This window comes from Protomyctophum parallelum (genome assembly GCF_964188405.1).
Source record: "Protomyctophum parallelum genome assembly, chromosome: 7".
Classification (NCBI taxonomy): Eukaryota; Metazoa; Chordata; class Actinopteri; order Myctophiformes; family Myctophidae; genus Protomyctophum; species Protomyctophum parallelum.
The window spans coordinates 6,358,241-6,377,313 of NC_139705.1; the positions used below are offsets into that span (position 1 = coordinate 6,358,241).

The 19,073-nt window shown below is 44.2% G+C and overlaps 1 protein-coding gene across 3 annotated transcripts in view; it reads right to left on the minus strand.

Moving 5' to 3' along the window:
- Positions 1-19,073, minus strand: part of syt6a (synaptotagmin VIa) — a gene marked incomplete at its 5' end in the record, with an annotated part of 70,284 nt that overhangs the window by 4,803 nt on the left and 46,408 nt on the right. The window contains 4 exons of one of the 3 annotated variants that reach the window (XM_083768752.1): positions 368-488; positions 4,650-5,211; positions 6,075-6,420; positions 7,123-7,248. In XM_083768752.1, the coding sequence (XP_083624878.1) occupies positions 368-488; positions 4,650-5,211; positions 6,075-6,420; positions 7,123-7,248 (1,155 nt within the window). Of the gene's footprint in view, positions 1-367; positions 489-4,649; positions 5,212-6,074; positions 6,421-7,119; positions 7,249-19,073 lie in introns of all 3 variants that reach the window. The other 2 variants (XM_083768754.1, XM_083768753.1) reach the window with 2 other exon arrangements.

The following is a 19,073-nucleotide window of genomic DNA, read 5'->3' on the forward strand; positions in this document are numbered from 1 at the left end:
ATAACAACCTAAAACATGAACCTTGGTTGAAAAAAACGAATCAATGTACAATAAATACTTCAATTGCACAAGTGAAATCAGTATTGGAGATGTGGAATGGAATGGGGGTTATGGACCAGCGGTCTATTACAAATTACAATGCAAAAGAACCCCTTCGACCATCTGCTTTCGACATCTTAATATTGCGAGCAATAGAATGCAATAGAATGTAGGAGTGGGAAGAGCTTTCCACCGTTTGATTATTGTTTTTGAAAGGGAGTATATATTTGTATTTAGAATTGGATATCCTCTCTGAGCCCTTATTGCAAACAGTACATCATCATCATCCGTGAACGGTTGCACGCACGCACACGCTATCTCTCTTTACCTGAATATCCAGTGATGTCCATAGCCTTGAGGTTCCTGCATTTGATGACTGTGAGAGTAAGTCTCCCTGCGGTGGGAAGGTAGCATAGCGAGAACATGATCTCACCAAGGTCTACACTCTCCTGTGGGAGACACACACACACACACACACACACACACAGTTCAACTACTCAAATACAACATTTGTTTGCTCTTGTGAGGCGTACACCTCTTACATTCCACCTGTGTAGAGCAGTGGTTCTCAAACATTTTTTATGTCAAGGAATAATGTGTATTTGGCAGCGGACCCCCATCTGAATATAATTTGTGTCAGGGACTCCCTTTAGAGAAGATTTGATTTTCACAAATGTTCAACATTTTTGTAGATGAAAAAAAACAACTGATCTACAGTACAAGCTCACAACGGAACGCACGAGACAAGTTTAATCGGCACATTTTGATTAGCATAAAATTGGGTTAACTGATGCTATATCATACTATAATTAACCGAATGTCTGAGTGTGTGTCTGTGTGTGTGTGTCCGTGTGTCTGTCAGAAACAGTGCCGTGACTCCTTACTGCCTGCACCAATCACTCCCACATTTCACACAGGCATTGACCATATGCATATGGAGGGCGTAACGAAGCCCTTTTTTCAATTTGACACATTAATTTATTTATTAGTCAATTACAAACGCACCCGGGCGCAGTACCCTTCACGGCCACAAGGGGGGGGGGGGGGATATCTCACAACGGGTAAGGACTAGTATAACTAATTTAGCTTTGGACACCCTGGAACCCTCTCAAGGACCCCTGGGAGTTCCCGTAGACCTAGCTCTGGTCCATAGCCTTACTGCTCTTGCTGCCGTTGTATTAAGGCTATGGAACTGATTGGCTTTCTGCCTTGCATGAAATGCAGACCAGCCTCTTCTATAAATGCACTTTTTGGCCAGAAAGGAATTTTGTTTAGACCGGGATTTTTATTTTATTTTACTTATTCCACTGCGCCCTCTACCGATATTGCTAAGAGAAAACCCTCAGAGAAGATTTTTCCTTCGGGTAAAAAAAAAAAAAATCCCTTTCTGGATAAAAAGTGCATTTATACGTACGGTGGCCTGGTGGGGGGCCCAAAGTGCGTTTGTATTTGTATTTATTTTCGCTACAGAGGAAAGGCTGGTCTGCATTTATGCGAGCCCCGGGAGTCGACAGTAACATAGCTCTAAATGCGAAGGCATTAGAGCTATGGACCAAGGCTTAGCTACCGTAGACCCCAATTCGAGATCCACATTTTTTGCTTCCCCCCCCCCAGTGTAGAGAGACAGAGAAGTTGAGAAACACAAAAGTCTCTTGAGGTTGATGAAATGAATTCTCAGGGTCATCATTCCAGCCTGACAACATCCATCCGCTCACTGTGCCATTTCCATTACCGCAGCAATTTAATGAGTTTTGCTTGCAGGAGAAATGGTATGTTTGAAATGCTGAACCTGGTTTTAGATGTTTTTATCGCCCTGCATGGGGTTGGGACTCGATGAATTGTAAGTGAGTTGAGCACACACTGTACTAAAATGGTATCGCAGTGGTATGTCCAGGTACGCAACATAAATAAATACAGAACACTACATTACATTTTCACTGTGCTAGCATTGTTTGATACCGTCCTTTCTGCATTTTCTTCCATGGGTTCTTAAAAGGTTCCTCTTTTTAGTTTTTGTTATTTTCTCCATTTCATGTTTTATTGTACAGTGTACTGTACGATGATCTGAGGGTTTCTGTATTTGTTGTATTTTAGATTGTATTAGTATAATGATGTAATCTGCCATGTATGAAGCTTGGGTGTTTTAGTTGGTCATTTGTTTTTTATCATTGTTTGTTAATTATCATGTCAAATGAAATGTAAAAGAGAATAATTCGATATAGGCGTGACACTTCACGAATCAATCATCAAGACGGTTTGGGTATAGTGTGATATTTTGTGAGGTGGTATTTATTGTGAGTTGGTCAAGTCCATTCATTCATTTAAATACTGCTGGCCTGTCATAAACAACTGTGTTTTTGGTACCTGGTACAAAATAATGGAAATTAATCATATTCATAAGTATCATGTAATGCCAGAACCTATATAATTATGCAAGGCGTGAATCCAGACCAGCTGCAACTGAAACTAGGGGTTTATTTTCAAGGAGGTGTAATTTGGAAGCCATCATGATGTGGGGGCACAGTGAATGTCAAAACATTTATTCAAAGTCCACAGAAAATTAGACCTGCTTTGCCCTAGCTGGGGCTAGGCCGGGGTATACAACAGTGTTGGTGCCAGACCGATCTATTCTGATCTATTCTGACTTCATAATGAATTTTAAATAAAAGATAAAGTCAAGTGACTTACTGTACTTTTAACCCATTCTGACCTGAGATCAGATTCATACGAGGTTTCCACTGGACACACGCTGGTCTGACGAACCCATTCTGACCTGAGATCAGATTCTAAAAATGTCAGTCGTTCTTCGATTTTTTTCAAAAATAGCAGACCTACAAGCTCGTATCGCGCCACTCGGTGGCGCGATATGAGCTTGTAGATCTGCTATTTTTCAATAGCTAAAGCATAACATGATGCCAACACCAAAATGGGTGCCCGGTCAGAATGGGTTAACAAGGCCTGACATTACCTTTGCACGGAGGTAAATTCCACATGTCAATATAACAGTCACTGTACGTACGTGTAGTATATAAAAATAGATACAAGATTATCAAGCTAATATGGTGAGGTTTATGAGAAATCTCTCGCCATACATTGCCAGCATGAATAAAGCTTCCCAAAATAGTTTCCCTAGATCGAACATGTCTGCGACGGCGCAGACGTCAATAATTTGCTTCTTCCCCTCTAGACTCTTTATCGTGCTAATGTCTCTGGGTCAGTGTTATTGATGAATATCCCTCCTCGACCGATTAACAAGGGGAAGCTCCTGCCAGGAGTCTAGAGAGAAATGATGTAGACTTTAATGTTCTTTTTCACACGTTGAAATGGCATTGAGTGGAATTGCGATTAGGGTGGAATTGCCCTGAGATTGGGAGGTGGTTCATTCAATCCCCGTCAGGGACATGGGTCTCTAGAATAAATGCCTCCCTGCTTGGCACAAATCATCAAGGGCTGGATTGGGGGTAAGTCCCTCCGACATACACATAGTGTAATGTCAAGGGCATGTGCTTCTGTACTTTCTGTAACGGCACTCTAACAGAAACAGCAGGCTCATGGGCTCGGCAAGGCTTATGCAGCATGCTGGGAGGCAGATATTATGTTTTCACCTGTGTGTGTGTGTGTGTGTGTGTGTAGTCAAATTTGTTTCTGATTGGCTATAATTGGCTTTGAAAGTTTGTGAGATGGGCCTATCTTTATATTGCAATTGGCTTACCGGCGCCACAAACAGATTTTGATAAACATAACATCATACTAGTAGCCGACTGTCGATGCGGTGTGGAGAGTTTTTGATACCTTTGATACCTTTCAACTGACTGATCTCCTGACTTAATTCGTCTTATAGTCAAAGTGTTAGTGTGTAGGGAGCTTTACACAGCCCTGGTTTGGCAACCGCACGCGCTACGTGGAGCGCCCCATGGAGCGCCCTGTGGAGCGCCCCTTTTTATCTTCCGTTTTTATTTGGTTTTGTGTTTGAACACCAAACACATTCTTTTATTCCGTTTTTTTTTTTTTAGCTTTTATTTGGCATAGATCTTAAATCAACAAAGACCGTGGGACCTACTTGTGTCGAAGAATAAGTTAACTGCTTTTCTGTCTCCTGAGCAATAAGGTAAGAGCTCACTGAACAACCCTCCAAGAGAAGTGAAGTTCAGCAGCCAGAGGGGAACATTTTAAGTGTTTGATGAACTCGTTGAAGTGATAAAAGCGCCTGCTACACTGATGCCCCAAGCCCAGGAGGATTATTTAGTTCACCAAGTTGGCTCCTGGACATCATCAAAAAAGAATGAGAAGAACAACTTTTAGAAGAGGCTATTATAGTGCTGTAGGCACTAGGCAGTCTGACTCTGGCTTGACGGCTTGAAGCTTTACTTTGATTGCCCCATACACTTTTGTTTTTATTACAAGGTGGAAATAAGGTTAGGCTACAATGTGAAAACTGACATTATATATACCGTATATATCACTTTGACAATAATAAAACATTAAATAATATGTTATTTGACATATCGATGCAGCCCGGCGTCATACCGCCAGTGATGTCATATACATTGTGTACAGTAACCACAATCAGCACTTTTCTTTTCATATTAGTAAGAAGCCAAGATTCTTACACTGGTGGCGTAGTCAATGTCCCTCCAGATGTTTGTCTCTCTGGACAGGTCGGACGTCTCAAACAAGTTATCCAACACCACTTCCCCGATCATGTCGTGCCGTGAAAACCTGTCAAAGTCAAAGACACTCATATGGAGCTTCCTGACGGCCAGCTCGTCGTAAGGCACGGGGAACTGGAAGCTCTCGTTGAACGTGGGGTTGAGCGTCTTCCGGTGGACGCGCGTCTGGAACTTCTTGCGGTCCGGCAGCAGGTAGACCTTGACATAAGGGTCGGAGCTGCCGCACAGGTCCTTGGCCGGCAGGTCGAAGGCCTTGAGGATGTTCACCAGGAGGCACTCGTTCTCATAGTCGTACTTGAGGGAGAAGTTGATCTTCCCGCAGTTTATGCCGCTGTTCTTGGACGAGGCCTCCATCTCCGGGTTCTTCTGCGTGTACAGCTCCGGCTGAATGCGCCCGATGCCGGTGGCGGGCTTCTCGTCTCTCTCCACCTCATAGTCATTTCCCAGGTCGAGGCTGCCCACCTGCATCTCCCTCTGCAGATGCCTTTTGAATGAACTGTGCCTGCGCAGGTGTGTGGGGGGGTTGGGTCAGGGGACAATTATGAGACAGGGAAAGAGAAAAGACTGTGTGAATGAATAGCTTGATTGCAGTTGCAATTAAAATAAAACTTTTTTTTATTTTGGAAGCATTACTATCGTTGCTATAAGAAATTATTTTTTGTTTGGCCATATATTCCTGGATTTCTGAAATGGACACCACATACAATTTTAACACATTCTGAACGGGCACCCATTTTGGTGTCAGCATCATGTTATGCTTTAGCTATTGAAAAATAGCAGATCTACAAGCTCATAGCGCGCCACCGAGTGGCGCGCTACGAGCTTGTAGGTCTGCTATTTTTGAAAAATCGAAGAACGACTGACATTTTTTTAGAATCTGATCTCAGGTCAGAATGGGTTTAATCGGACCAGTGTGTGTCCAGTGGAAACCTCGTATGAATCTGATCTCAGGTCAGAATGGGTTAATACATTATTATACAGTATACTGTATTACTACATGCCTTTACGCAGTACTCTCAAATACATCTCCCCGGCCGCGACGCTGTGTCTAAGCAAGTCGTGCATATTATGTGATTGCACTTTCCTATAGCCAAAGAAGTGATAAGTGCTCGGGGTGAGGGGGAGGGGAGGGGAGGGTGGGGGGGGGGGGGGGAGGCAGGCTCCGTGGTCTGCCTCTGCATGCGTTGCGTGCGGGGGTGGGGGGGGGGGGGGGAGGGGTGAGGGGGGGGCTGACCTCGCGGAGGAGGCTATAGGCTCCTTGGTCTGCCTCTGCATGCGTTGCGTGCGGGGGGTGCAGGGTGAGCTGACCTCGTGGAGGTCTGCATGCGTTGCGTGTGGGGGGTGGGGGTGAGGGGGGGGGCTGACCTGGTGGAGGAGGCGGGCTCCGTGGCCTGCCGCTGCATGCGCTGCGTGCGGCGCAGGAAGTGCTCCTTCATGGAGAGCTGCACGTCCGTGGGGATGTCGGGCGACGTGTGGCTTATCTTCACCGCCGCCTCCAGGAAGCCCATGGACTCCATGCGCTCCTTCATCCTGTCCGTTGCCATGGCGACGACGGGCGGCGGGGGCGGGGGCTGCTGCTGCTGCTGGGGGCTGGGCGATGGAGGGGGGAGGGGGAGGAGGAGGAGGAGGGGGGAGGAGGGTCGCAGGGGGCCGTGATCCTCCGGGCTGCAGGCTGACGGCTGCAGGCTGCAGGCTGATGGGGCGAGGGGAGCTGCAGAGCTGCAGGAGGAGGACATGCGGTGGTGGGGGAAAAAGTGCTCACGTTTGTTACAAAAGTATTGGTATCAAAATGTACTTAAAGTACCACAAGTAGAAAGTACTCATTATACCGCATGCAGAATGTCTCATTTCAAAGTTTAAAATAGCTACGAGCTCTTAAGATCAGCTATTTTCCCAATGGTCAAAATGTATATCGGGCCGAAGTGGTTAATGCATGTTTTTGTAATAATAAATAATAATCTAAATCTACAAAGCAACTAATAACTGAAGCCGTCAAATAATTGTAGCGGAGTAAATGTACAATATTTGGATCTGAGATGTAGTGGGGGTAGAGGTAAAAAGTATTGTACTTTTGGAAATACTCAAGTACAAATAGCTAAAAAAACTGTCCTTATAAGCACAGCACAACAAGTAAATGTACTTAACCCATTCTGAACGGGCACCCATTTTGGTGTCAGCATCATGTTACGCTTTAGCTATTGAAAAATAGCAGATCTACAAGCTCGTATCGCGCCACCGAGTGGCGCGATACGAGCTTGTAGGTCTGCTATTTTTTGAAAAATCGAAGAGCGACTGACATTTCTAGAATCTGATCTCAGGTCAGAATGGGTTCATCAGACCCAGTGTGTGTCCAGTGGAAAAACCTCGTATGAATCTGATCTCAGGTCAGAATGGTTTAATTACTTTCCACCACTGGAGGAGAAGGACGCCTTATTGCGCCACGGCACCCAGCACAGCTTCCAGGAGGCGAAGGCAACGAGGCCCAGCAGGGCCAGGCCGCAGAGCACGAACACACAGAGGAGGACGCCGAACGTCACGTCTGACCGGGGAGAGAGCCACAGCACGCAGGTACCACAAAGCAGCAGCATCACACAATATGGACGAGCAGATGGTGATTACAAGGGACAACAGGGAGGGGGAGAGAGAGAGAGAGAGAGAGAGAGAGAGATAAACAGAGTCAATTAGCCCATTCTGACCTGAGATCAGATTCATACGAGGTTTCCGCCGGACACACACACACTGGTCTGATGACCTGAGATCAGATTCTAAAAAATGTCAGTCGCTCTTTCGATTTTTCAAAAATAGCAGATCTACAAGCTCGTATCGCGCCACTCGGTGGCGCGATATGAGCTTGTAGATCTGCTATTTTTTTAATAGCTAAAGCATAACATGATGCCGACACCAAAATGGGTGCCCGGTCAGAATGTGTTAGAAACCCAGAATAGGATCCCCTCCCCCCCCTCCCACTGTGTCAGTGGTGTGTGGTTGTATAATGTATAAGGTCTGCAGAACTATGGAGCCAAGTATTACTGGGAGACGACGGACTTCATAAATATTGCAGTAAAGCCGACTGGATATAGTCTCTATATAGCTATGGAAAGAGCGTGTGTGTCTGGTTATGAGAGTATAAATACAGTTAATGTGCATTTGTGGTCTTGTGGCACATATAGCCAGTACACAAGCACGTTAACCCATTCTGAACGGGCACCCATTTTGGTGTTGGCATCATATTATGCTTTAGCTATTGAAAAATAGCAGATCTACAAGCTCATAGCGCGCCACCGAGTGGCGCGCTACGAGCTTGTAGGTCTGCTATTTTTGAAAAATCGAAGAACGACTGACATTTTTTTAATCTGATCTCAGGTCAGAATGGGTTAATAATGAAACTGTCAGGATGTAATAGACATTTTTTTAATCTGATCTCAGGTCAGAATGGGTTAATTGACGCACGCACGCAGTCACGCACACATGCACATCATTTTGCCATTGTCATGCACTTGCATTGTACAGTACAGTTAAGTGTGATCAAATGGTATTACGGCAAATTGTATACACTATATTATGTGTGTCTGAAATATGGCATACAACACTGCAAATGGAGCCTTCTCTTGTATAGTATACTATAGCCTTTTATATTTTGGGTGAATGGTGGTGGCGGCGGTGGTGCTGCGTTATATGCGTGTTGGTGTAGGTGTGAGAGGGAATCTGAAAGAGGGGGGTGGGCTGCTCAAACTAATTTATTTTCCTACATTCTGACTATCTCTCCTGGGGGACGCAGGTTGCATATAGACATAGACATTAAGGAGGCACCAAAAACTGCTGACAACCATCATGCATATGCATTAATGACTGGAGACCCAGTCCCCCCCCCCCCCAGTCCCCCCCACCCTAAAACGAAAAAGAAACAACACATCATCACTCTGCAATTATTGTGTTCTGAAGTAATGACATTCCTCCACCTGATATTTGCATTCATCTCCATGCTTTTGCAGCGGGGGATTGAATTCAATTGTTTTTCAAAATGTCACCGCAGTGTTCCTCTCCTCATGGCCACACTGAGGGGTTATCTTCAATAACTCATGTTGAGGAGCGTCTTGGGGGGGGTTGGGGAGGGAGGGGGGGGGTCTCATGAGTATCCCCTGACATGAATTTGCAGGCCCGGCGCTGAAGAGATAGGAAGAAACGGGCTCCAAGGCACATTCAATTTGTTCCATTAACCTATTCTGAACGGGCACCCATTTTGGTGTCAGCATCATGTTATGCTTTAGCTATTTAAAAATAGCAGATCTACAAGCTCATATCGCGCCACCGAGTGGCGCGATACGAGCTTGTAGGTCTGCTATTTTTGAAAAAAATCGAAGAACGACTGACATTTTTAGAATCTGATCTCGGGTCAGAATGGGTTCATCAGACCAGTGTGTTGTCCAGCGGAAACCTGGTATGAATCTGATCTCAGGTCAGAATGGGTTAAGGTGGGCGCCCCGGTGGCTCACCTAGCAGGTAAGAGTGCATACCACATAAATAAGATTATAGCCCTTTCCTTGCGCCTGCCTGGGGTTTGAATCCGACCACAGGCTCTTTGCATGTCATATTCCCCTTTTCCCTGTCTCACTATCATTGTCACTGTCAGAATTAAAGCAGAAATGCAAAAAAGAAAAAAAAAGGATCTTATAGGGGGAGGGGGAATCCATTAAATTATGCAGGAGGTTCAAACCTTTCTCGTTGCAGCGGACCGATATGAGCCTATCTCTATAAGCAGGATTCTGCCCTTTCAGTGCGTTACATTTTTAGAACATCAATATGATTAATTATTTACACGGAAAACCGTGAAACGAGAGGTCTGTAATTCCAAGTGTGGGAAATGGGATTTGTGAATTATACCACTATATGATATATAGTATATCTATACAGACAACAAACATGTGACTTTGCTATTGCGTCATCCTCTTCTCCTGCTCCATCTATACTGTGGTTCATCATCTCATCATCATCGCCATTCGGTATTCAAACCCCATGCCAGTTTGTTCTGCCACGTTAATCTTGCTCTTGGCTACTTTGCAGCATCGCATACCACAGAGTATTCCTGGTGATCCACTTGTCGATGTGAATACCTTTCTCCCGTTTCCAGTTCACGCTCTCCGGTTCCTGGCCATCTGCCTTCCTATATAGACCGATTCACAGAGGGGTGCCCTGGGCGCGGCCATTACTGAGGTGTAATCCATGGAGCAGGTGCTCCGTAGGCCAGGTGTAGCTAATCAGTGCTGCTGCACTCAATGGTACACCTCAGTAATGGCCGCACCCAGGAAACCCTCTGTGAATCGGTCTATACCCACCTGCACTGCCTTACCGTCCTGACTGCCCAGCCTAGCCTGTCTGCCATATACCTGCTGCCCCTGTGTCTACCTGCCCCCCTGTGTGTACTTGCCCTACCTGCCCCCCCTGTGTCTACCTGCCCTACCTACTGCCTCCCCTGTGTGTACTTGCCCTACCTGCCCTACCTGCCACCCCTGTGTCTATACCTGCCCAGTCTGGCCTCCCCTGCTTGCCCTCCTGCCCCGTCATTCTCTTTTCCCGTCTCCCTTGTTAATACCCTTTTATAATTCAAAGCCACTGAAGGACTACTAAGGCAAAACAAAGTCAGCGGTTCAGCGTCTTGCTCAAGGACACTCCGACGCAAAGCCAGTAGGAGCTTGGTATCTGGAAACCTTCTGGTTCCCAGACAGCCGCTCTAACTCCTGAGCCCTGGCCTGACCATGGGTTCACCAGTCCTGATGTAACACAACGAATACCCTCAGAGACTTTGAGAGTCCTTCTCCACATTTTAAATTAAGAGATAAACTGAGAGTCCACTGAGACGAATTTGGCTGTGGACAGGATTTCCAGGTCTGGAGGATTTGTGCCACATGGGGGATTTTTTTTTAATCCAGCCATTGCTACTCTGTGTCATCTGGAATTTTGCACAGTTCTCTACAAAGCACAAATGTGACTGACCTGTCACTGGGCACAGTCTTCACCCACCGTCACAGTAGATTCAAGTAGACCTTCCGTTGCACATTGAAATACTGTCAACAAATGTCAAGGTCAAGGGTTTGTTAAAGGACCACTTCACCACTTTTCAACTTACCTTCATATACTAGGTCCTCACTAATAATCATGATGAAATGGCACTATTTTTTGAGTCTGTGGGCTCCATTTTCGTCACCGCTAAAACCCCATATCCATAAACTGCTTTGCCTTTTTGTACCATTTTGAAAAACATTTTTGAATACCGGTAGTTCAACTAGCCAATCCACATTGACACGTTGTGAGCTTGTAGACTGGCCATTTTAACTATTCAAAAATGTTTTGCAAAAGAGTAAAACAAGGCAAAGAAGTGTAGGGATAAGGGGTTTAGCGCTGATGAAAATGGAGCCCATAATGTCTCATAGGAGGGCTGTGTGGGCAGTTCAGAAACCCGTCCACCCAACCACCAGACTCCCTTTTAGACTCAATTCTAAAGCTCAATCCACACTCTAAAGGGGTAATTGGGCTAGTTTACTCCTTATTAAACTAATTTGACCTGGAACCACTTACCTCATTAAAGAATCAATGGGAGGGAGATTTGGGGACACAAATTTCTGATGATGTTTGGAAGGAAGCGCTGGATAGGATACACTCCTCTTCAATCTGTCTAAGGCATACTATTATTCAGTTTAAGGTTACACATCGCCTCCACTGGTCCAAAGTAAAACTATCTAAATTTGTTCCTACCATGGATCCTATATGTGATCGTTGCAATCAAGATCAGGCTACCCTTGCGCATGCTTTTTGGTTTTGTCCAAAGTTACATACATTTTGGCAATCAATATTTAAAAAAAATTCAGATGTATTAGAAGTGCCCATAGAACCCTCTGCCACTGTTGCAGTGTTTGGAGTTATTTCCCAAGATCTACATCTTAGCCGGCAAAACAAGAATATGATAGCCTTTGCATCTCTTTTGGCTAGGCGGCAAATACTATTTAAATGGAAGAAAGAAAAGAAAATACCACCAACCTTTAAATCTTGGGTTAATGATGTTTTACATCATCTGACATTGGAGAAGATTCGCTACTCCACAAGAGGGTACGCCGGTGCTTTACAATTTTACACCATTTGGCAACCTTTTTTGACACACATTGAGAGGATGAACGCGGCTGACATCAACAATCCTTAACTTATTATACTGACCCTACTGTAATTCATTTTTATTTTTATTATTATTGTCTTTATTTATTTTTATTTGTATACATAATTTGTTTGCATACTTCTATTAGTCTTCTATTATGTCTATGTATATTTGTATGTGCCTTTTATTTCATATTGTGCAAGCACTCTGGGGGGAGGGGAGGGAAAAAAGGGGGAAAAAATGTTCGAAAAATGTTGTATAATATTTTCGTGTGAACATTAATAAAAGAACTTTGATCAAAAAAGAAACCCGTCCACCAGCGACGATGGGGAATCCAAGCTAATAGAAACTGCAGGCTTTCTAGTGCTGAAAAGTTGCAATGCAAAAATGGAAGCACGAAAAATCTAAACATATTTAAATATCGTTTCTGAACTGCCCACAGCCCTCCTATGAGGCACAGACTGAGTAGGACAATAATTGTGCCATTTTATCATGATTATTAGTGAGGACCTATTATATGAAGATTGGTTGAAAAGTGATGAAGTGGTCCTTTAAGAGATTTAGAGAATGCAGACACTCTATAACAGACACTCGTTTCAAAGTAAAGAATATACTAGTAAGACGCCCTGAGGGTGAGAAGCGACTTCACACTAAAGGGCGAGGTTGCATGCACGCATCCACCTGGGTGACGACAGACTGCTGAAAGCGCTGGCGCTTTGGCATGGGGGGTCACATCAACATATGGAATGAATTCTGTACTGGACATATATGGAGCGTGTCTTGAGTGCACAGGGTTTGATGAGGTCAGATCAACATAAGGAATGTCAGAACAGGTCAGCTCCATATATGGAGATCTAAGGGTGGCAGCAGGGGCAGTGTCTTGAGTGTACAGGGTTTGATGAGGGCCCAGGTAGGGGACGGGCCTTAACTTTCGGGCCTGTATCAGTCAAAAGGGAGACGTCAAAGAGGAAGGACGGGTGGGGTAGAATCAACATATTATGGAATATCAGAACAGGTCAGCTTCATATATGAAGATGTCACAAGGCATGACCATATATGGAGGCATGATGTTACGAGGTGTGACCATATATGGAGGTGTGATGTGACACATGGTGGTTTCCATAGTGAATGCGACCTATGGTCGCGACAATAACCACTGAAACATTGCAAATGTGTGTCCAGTGAAGCAATATAAAGCATAAACGACCCAGTCATCCAAACGTATAAATACACAAAAAGGCACTTTACTGCACTGCTCCTCGCTGCATATTAAGTAACAAACGGTTAACGATTCAAAACTAAACTTGGGCCCTCGCATAGGGAGGGATGCACCGAAAGGGAAATTCTTGGCCGAAACCGAATACCGAATATAGGAAACAGGTGGCCCGAAAACCGAATACAGGAAACAGGTGGCCCGAAAACCGAATACAGAATAGCCAAATATGATTAATATTATAGATTTTTTTTTCTACCATTGCTGTCATGGCCGCACCTTAAAGCTACCCGATTATGGCAAAAGACATGATTATGGCAAAACTTAACTTAAAGGTATATTCAGTGATTTCACTTAATTCAAATATCACTTATTTCTTTGTTTTGTTGTGATAATCCTCCCTACTATAGAGTGTGCTGGCCATATATGGAGTTCCTCCCTGTCCCCAGTTAGCCCCTGGGGGTCAAAAAACCTTAGGTTTCGTTTTTGACTCTCTATCCTGATTGGACGAAAGGCTGGGTCCCACAGCCAAAAACGAAACCTAAGGTTTTTTGAGTGAAATCACTGAATATACCTTTAAATAATAATGACTATTATGGGTCCATAAAACATTTATTCAGCACTTTTGAATCCATTATTTGCATACACTGACTATTCGGTGATATATTTTCTGCCTATTCGGGCCGAAAATGCATTTTTAGCCATTTTCGGTCGAATATTTTCCGCGGCCGAATATTCGGTGCATACTCGCACCATTGTCCATGTTGGGACGTGCAGCAGTAGAGCAACATGATTCCAAAAGTATAGTAGGATTATATTTATACTTCCAAAAAGGGCACTCGGGTGGCACAGTGGTAAAGTATCTGCCCAAACATCACAGAGATTGTCGGTTTGAATCGACCACGGTGCATCCGGCTTCACCGAGCGTCTATACAAACACAATTGCCCCCGTGCTCATGGGAGGGAAGCTGAGCGGGCAATATACAGCCTTAGCGTCATGCGACGATTGGTCTACTGCTATCCCCAGTCCCGAAGAGGGGTCATACCTATGTTCCCTCAGCCCTATGTTCCCTCAGCCCCGAGGTGCGCTGCGGGTCAGGAGAGGGTTGCGGTTAGGTTTAGGTGTCTGCCCCGGGGGTGCGCTGCGGGTCGGGAGAGGGTTGCGGTTAGGTTTAGGTGTCTGCCCCGGGGGAGGTTAGGGTTAGGGTGAGGGAGGAGGTAGGTTGTCGTAGGCTGAGGGAACATAGAGCTGAGGGAACATAGGTACGGTCCCAGCGAAGATACCAATCTGCACAAGGTATTCCCTCTCTGTCCCTTTCCCCCCTCTGCCTGGGCAAATAAAGGCAGTATGTGAAAATCTACTGCATATTACAATCTTTTTGCATATTTCCTTAGAAAAAGGACAGATGCTTTTGTGTTGAGATAGCCTCTCTGCTACTAATAATTCCAGATATAGACAGACTCATTATAATTTTCTCCACCAACTTTATTATACAACTCAAAGGGTGCATAGATACAAATCTGAGCTATCAGACTAAGGGCCGATTCATACTCCTATTTTAGAGCCGAATAAAAGTCGGTTCGGCGCTGAAGAGCCTACAATTTGACGTCATTTGAGGTTCGGGGGGGCGGGTACCGTCCTAAAGTCGGCTCTTCGGTGCTACTGAAAATTTCTGACGAGCCGAAATCATTTCGGCACTACAGCGCCGAAACAGCGGTAAAATAGGAGTATGAATCGGCCCTTATGTTTTAGGTGTGGTACAGACAAAGGCTCCTTTTTGCGTTGTACTGTACATGGCAATGTATAAAAGTTAAAACATTCTGGTAGGATATCTGTGACACACTGCTAAAATTACAATCCGTTTGACCATGATGTTTGCCTCACAGCCAATTTCACTACTCACTATCAGTACAAATTTAAGAAAAAACTAAATAATTTTTTATAGAGCTGGCACATGCTGACGGTTGCTGAAATGTATTGCAATAACATGGAAGTCTGACCCTCATTGCGAGCTGATTCTCAGAAATGAATAGTTGTGTTCCTCTTGAGAAGATTACTCACAGTATATCTTCTGATAAATGGGTTTGACGAAGGTTTGGATATTTGGCAACCTTATTTCGATTATATGGAAACGTCGTTCCTACCTGTATAAGATAAGTTATATATAGTACGTTGGTATCTAGTCTACAGTCATCTCAATCTAGATGTATTATTTTTGCATAATGACATGCCCAAAATAGGGATGCCAGAGTGAATTTATTTACCTTTTTTCTTTTTACGGTATATAATTTGCCTCTGTATTGGACTTTATTTTGCTATATTAGAGTAAATTAAAAGACAATTCATGTAGTCGTATAGTATTGACTTGTATAGTTGTATTATTGCAACAATATTGTGTGGCTGTCACAAAAGCCACACCTGGACTTGTTGCACTTCACAACAGAGTGCCATGGCACACCATTTGGAAACCAATGGTTTAGGGCTTCTTATTGCTTTCAAAAACTACATAGGCTAATGCAGTAATTGTCTAATGAAACTAGTGAGACAGACGTGTGTGACATGTGAAAGTGAGAGACAGGCGAGTGTGTGTGAGAACCTGTTACTCTCTTGATACAACCACTCATGCCGACAGTGTGAGACTGGCCTTGACCTCTAGGTTTTAGCGCGCAACTAATGATCACACCCAAAAGACAGGGGAGTGGACAGTCACAGCCCTGCAGTCAATCAAAAGGGCTTTTCATGTCTTTTCATTGCAGAAACAGCTTACTCAATCAATATCTCGGAAGCCTCAGTCCAATTGTAAATCTCTCTTAGGTGAGGATTAAGCATGAGGGCAGATGAAAGATGGTCAGAAACAGCAGGGTGGGACAAACTGCTGTACACGAAAAATGAAAACTTGAGACAGCAGACATCAGCTTTCAGCTTGGGGACTGGGGACCTATAGTGAGTGCCATAAGAACTCTATATCGTTCTCAGAAAGCTGCGTGCAAAGACACCGCGGCACTACATGAGATAACTTTGGCACTGGTCATTTCTCCCTGGAAACGGCGTTCCATAACCGTCTTTGATTCAGTCATAGAGGCAAGGCGAATGGGAGTGTCTGCAGCTCTCCATTCAATTTCAATCCAACGGTATAAGACGTGCCCAAATGGGTCTTGGCTGGGGAATATAAGGTATTTGAGAGGGCACCAAAATTAAATTAAGGATTGTTTTGAAGCTGAGTCAGAGCGCAAAGTGATGCCTGAGGAAACCTGGTTCCCATAGAAACCCAACCATTAGCAGGAATGGACTCGGATTTCGGTGTCATGAATCACGTCATCTCCAGCGGCGAAAACAAAGGCCACCTTTACACTGAAGATGCACACACAGGTTACACTCGCTGAACACAAGCCACCTGTGTGCCCATGCTATTGGATGACGATGGAACATGCGTGAGTGTACACTAGTACAATGGCAGACTAAATCCAAGCCACTGATTTAAATCTTTAAATAAAGTGCCTTATAATTGCACAAAGTGATCATAATGGTGATTGACTGGTATTGCTAGCCTCATTTACCCAAAGGGCATTCTCCTCAGATGGCGGAGAGTGTTGGTGCTATCTTTGTCCTGTGCCGCACAATTACTCAGCTCCTGTGCCTCTAGCACATTGTCTTGACAGCTGGTGTCTCTGGGGGAGCAGCATGTGAGGCGTGGCACTGGAGTCAAGTGGCCAAAAGTCATGTTGCCACAGAGGGTAGGGACTAGGGGTTGACTCCCTGTCGGTATGAGACACACAGTCAAATCCTGAGTTTTAATATAATCCATTTAATACGACCCGATCAGGCCAAACCAGTGGTTCTCAATACCTTCAAGATTTTTCGAAAATGGCAGATGTACAAGCTTGCAGTGCAGCACAAAGTGACCCGCTGTTAGCTTGAATGTCTGCTATTTTTTGAAGAGCCAAAGCTAAAATGACACGGATGCTTTCCCGGTTTGAACCCATTCTGACCTGAGATCAGATTCAAAAAATGTCTATTACATCCTGACAGTTTCATTATTAACCCATTCTGACCTGAGATCACATTCTAAAAGTGTCTTCGATTTTTCAAAAATAGCAGACCTACAAGCTCGTATCGCGCCACTCGGTGGCGCGATATGAGCTTGTAGATCTGCTATTTTTCAATAGCTAAAGCATGACATGATGCCGACACCAAAATGGGTGCCCGGTCAGAATGAGTTAATGGGTTAACTCCAAATGTGTGACCCCTGGGTCCATTTAGTGTGCATCTCCATGGCATACTGTATCCATGGCATCTTATCCCTCTCTGCTCAGGAAGTTAGAAGACATGGTCTTGATCCTGTGATGTTTTTCCATCCGTGTGTTATAACACTTTGAATTTCATGTGAAATTAGTTTTGCAAATGCAACACTAGCCTATACAAATGCTACACTGTACTGTACTCCAGCGTATATTATACAAGTACAACATACTGTACATAACAGTATTAACGGAGGCTTTAAAAACATTGTCGGAGGCTTTAAGAACAGTATTATTGGAGGCTTTAAAAAAAAAGGTAAATCACTTTACCAATGGCACACTGATCTTACAACCCAATAGACCCAATAATTAACTGCGAAATTGTGTCTATGCTCCAAAGTCCAAACATCTTTAACCAAAAAATAGGCTTTGCCATCCACTGCAACCGCCCTGTGAAATGTTTACCAGACACACTTGTTTCACAAACTAAAGTGGGCTGTCAATATAATAGCTTTTCCACCTTCTTTAGGGGAGGGGATGAATGTTCTCTAATCTTGATGTGGGCACCTCAGCCATTTTTAGATTGCTGTATCCCATGGCTTCTTTTCTCAGAGCATTCTGTAAATCCCTATAATCCTACAGATCCACAAATCCCCTCTGCATGCCAGGAAGAGGAGTTTAGACCCCTACAGATGAACCAGAGGTGTGAAGAGGACTTTCTGCTCATGGGAAACGTATAGCCTCCATGTTCACATCCCACAGGATGGAAGAAGCTAGGATGAACGTCTTTGATGATTAGGGAGATCATTTCCACTTATTGACCATATGCACATAGGAGCCATTTTGCGCTTACTTCATGCAGAAAGTGTGATTATGGCCACTAAAGCATGTCATAATAATTATCCTCAGTGATACCCATTTCTCAGTTTATTACACACTGCCGCCAATTCAAGGCTTAAAATAGCAAATGTCATATGCGTATGTGGTATAGTGTTGCGAGCCAACTTTGCAAGGTTCCATAATATATCGTTTCATTTCATCTAGCCTCCATGGCCAGTGCTCTAACAGCATTTAGTGTTAAAAGCTACTGGATATTCACACGACATCGTGTATATCTCATCGTTTGAGCCTTTCATAAATATTGGAAATTGAAAAACTGCCCTTAAATGTACAGTACCCAACTAGAAAAAGTGCCCCTCTGGGCACAGATCTCCACCAGAGCAGGTCAGGTTGTGGCCTCTGAAAAGGGTGCCATTTCTTCTTACGCCTTGGATGGCAATTGGAAGATTTGAGGCATTTTGTTCCAAAAATGTGTTTTGCAAAAATCCACCTGTTGGTGGCGCTATAACAGGCCAATGTGAAAAGGGTGGGATATATTCCTCAGCCTAGTTAGGAAAGTCTGTGAAAGATTTCATGTAAATTGCACGCTGCGTTCATGGTTTGAGGCTTTTTGTTCAAAAAAGGGCCAATCCTGCAAACTTTGAAAGCCAATGTTAGCCAATTAGGATGGAATATGACATATCAGACAGATCCGTTACGGAGACATGATATAGAGATAGTGTGTAACATTTCTCCGAATGTGATGTGTGATGGGTTTTGAATCACAGCAGCTCAACTTCTAGTGTATGCAAGGGAGTCCTAAGTTACCCAGGCCCCACCTTGTACTAGACCCAAAAGCACTGATACATATAAATATGAATTATCATTGGTTAGGTTAGGTTACTCTTGATTGAGTAACCTAATTGACTGATATATTCCCTTTTTAATG